The following is a 1,210-nucleotide window of genomic DNA, read 5'->3' on the forward strand; positions in this document are numbered from 1 at the left end:
CTCTCTCTCTCTCTGTCACTGACAGCTCCTATAGATAACGGTGTTTGCACAGGGGCGGGACTCTGGAAAGGCGAGGTGCAGTCCCTCAGCTGATGCTAATGGAGTCCCCCACAAAATGTGTTAATTGTACAGCAGGGCATGGTAGCCTCCACCTATAATCCCAGCATTTAGGAGGCTGAGGCAGGAAGATCGCCTTCAGTTCGAGGTCAGCCGGAACTACGTACCAACATTTTCTTTAAAAAAAGGCTAATTAATTAAAAGATTGAATACACAAAGAAACAACGGAATATGTGGAGGGATGTCTGCCACAACTCTGGCCCATGGCCTGTGCTACAGGAGGCCCACAGCAGCCAGACTTGGTCAGTGATTGCCGCTGACTGCCTGCTGCCCTAATCCTCACTTCGCTTCCAAGACTGAACCAACGGCGGAGAACCTAATCCAGCACAAACCAACTGTGTCCCCGGCAGCGTCCCCACCCGCTTCCAATTCTGTACCATTCCTGGAGCCATCCTCCCTCTAAACACCTGTCCCATCAGCAGAGTTTTGTACGTAAATCTCTGCCACGTGCAAGAGAGGGTTGCAGGCTTTCTTGTCGCGGCAAGCTCTGCGCGAACAGCAGGTCCCGCGTTCAGGCCCTTCAGCTTGTTGTTGGTCACAACCTCGAGTTTTCGAATTCCTGCCGCTGTGGTTCGTGCAGCAACCGCGAGGTGGCGCCCTGCGCCCGCGTACCGCAGCCCTCGCGTTGGCACGGGCTTGCAGAGGACGCGGCGCAGGGCAGTACCCAGCTCGAAGCGTCTCAACATCTGGCCGCTCGCACTCGTGCCGCAAACACCCGAACCTGGGCGGGTAGAAGCTTCCAGTCTGTTTCTTTCAGTTTCGCAGGAGGCCTGCTCCGCGCTGCAGGCTCCACTTGCTTCTGTGTCTCTCCCGGGAGTGGCAGCGCACACAGGCAAGCCCAGCACTTGGGAGGCTGAGGCAGGAGGATCCAGTTCCAGCGCAGCCTAGGTAACTTAGCAACTTAGTGAGAGCTTGTGTCAAATGTAAACTTTGAAGAAGGGCGGGGGATGCATGTCAGTGAGAAGGCTCTGGGCCCCATCCCCAGTACAGAGTAGGGGTCACTTTCTCACTCGGGAGCACGCCCCCTCCTCTCCTGCTCCCTGCCTCTGGCCCCACCTCAGTACCGTTGCTTTGGAAGTTAGGATTTCAACAG

General features: G+C 56.2%; 1 protein-coding gene across 1 annotated transcript in view; it reads right to left on the bottom strand.

Moving 5' to 3' along the window:
- Positions 1–803, bottom strand: part of Adck2 (aarF domain containing kinase 2) — a 10,982-nt gene extending 10,179 nt beyond the window's left edge. Inside the window, exon 1 of the mRNA XM_012514215.2 lies at positions 615–803. Coding sequence (XP_012369669.1) covers positions 615–803 — 189 coding nt within the window. The remainder of the gene's footprint in view (positions 1–614) is intronic.
- Between the last annotated feature and the right edge of the window lie 407 nt (positions 804–1,210).

Source organism: Octodon degus, unplaced genomic scaffold, assembly GCF_000260255.1.
Source record: "Octodon degus isolate 3935 unplaced genomic scaffold, OctDeg1.0 scaffold00027, whole genome shotgun sequence".
NCBI classification, from domain to species: domain Eukaryota; kingdom Metazoa; phylum Chordata; class Mammalia; order Rodentia; family Octodontidae; genus Octodon; species Octodon degus.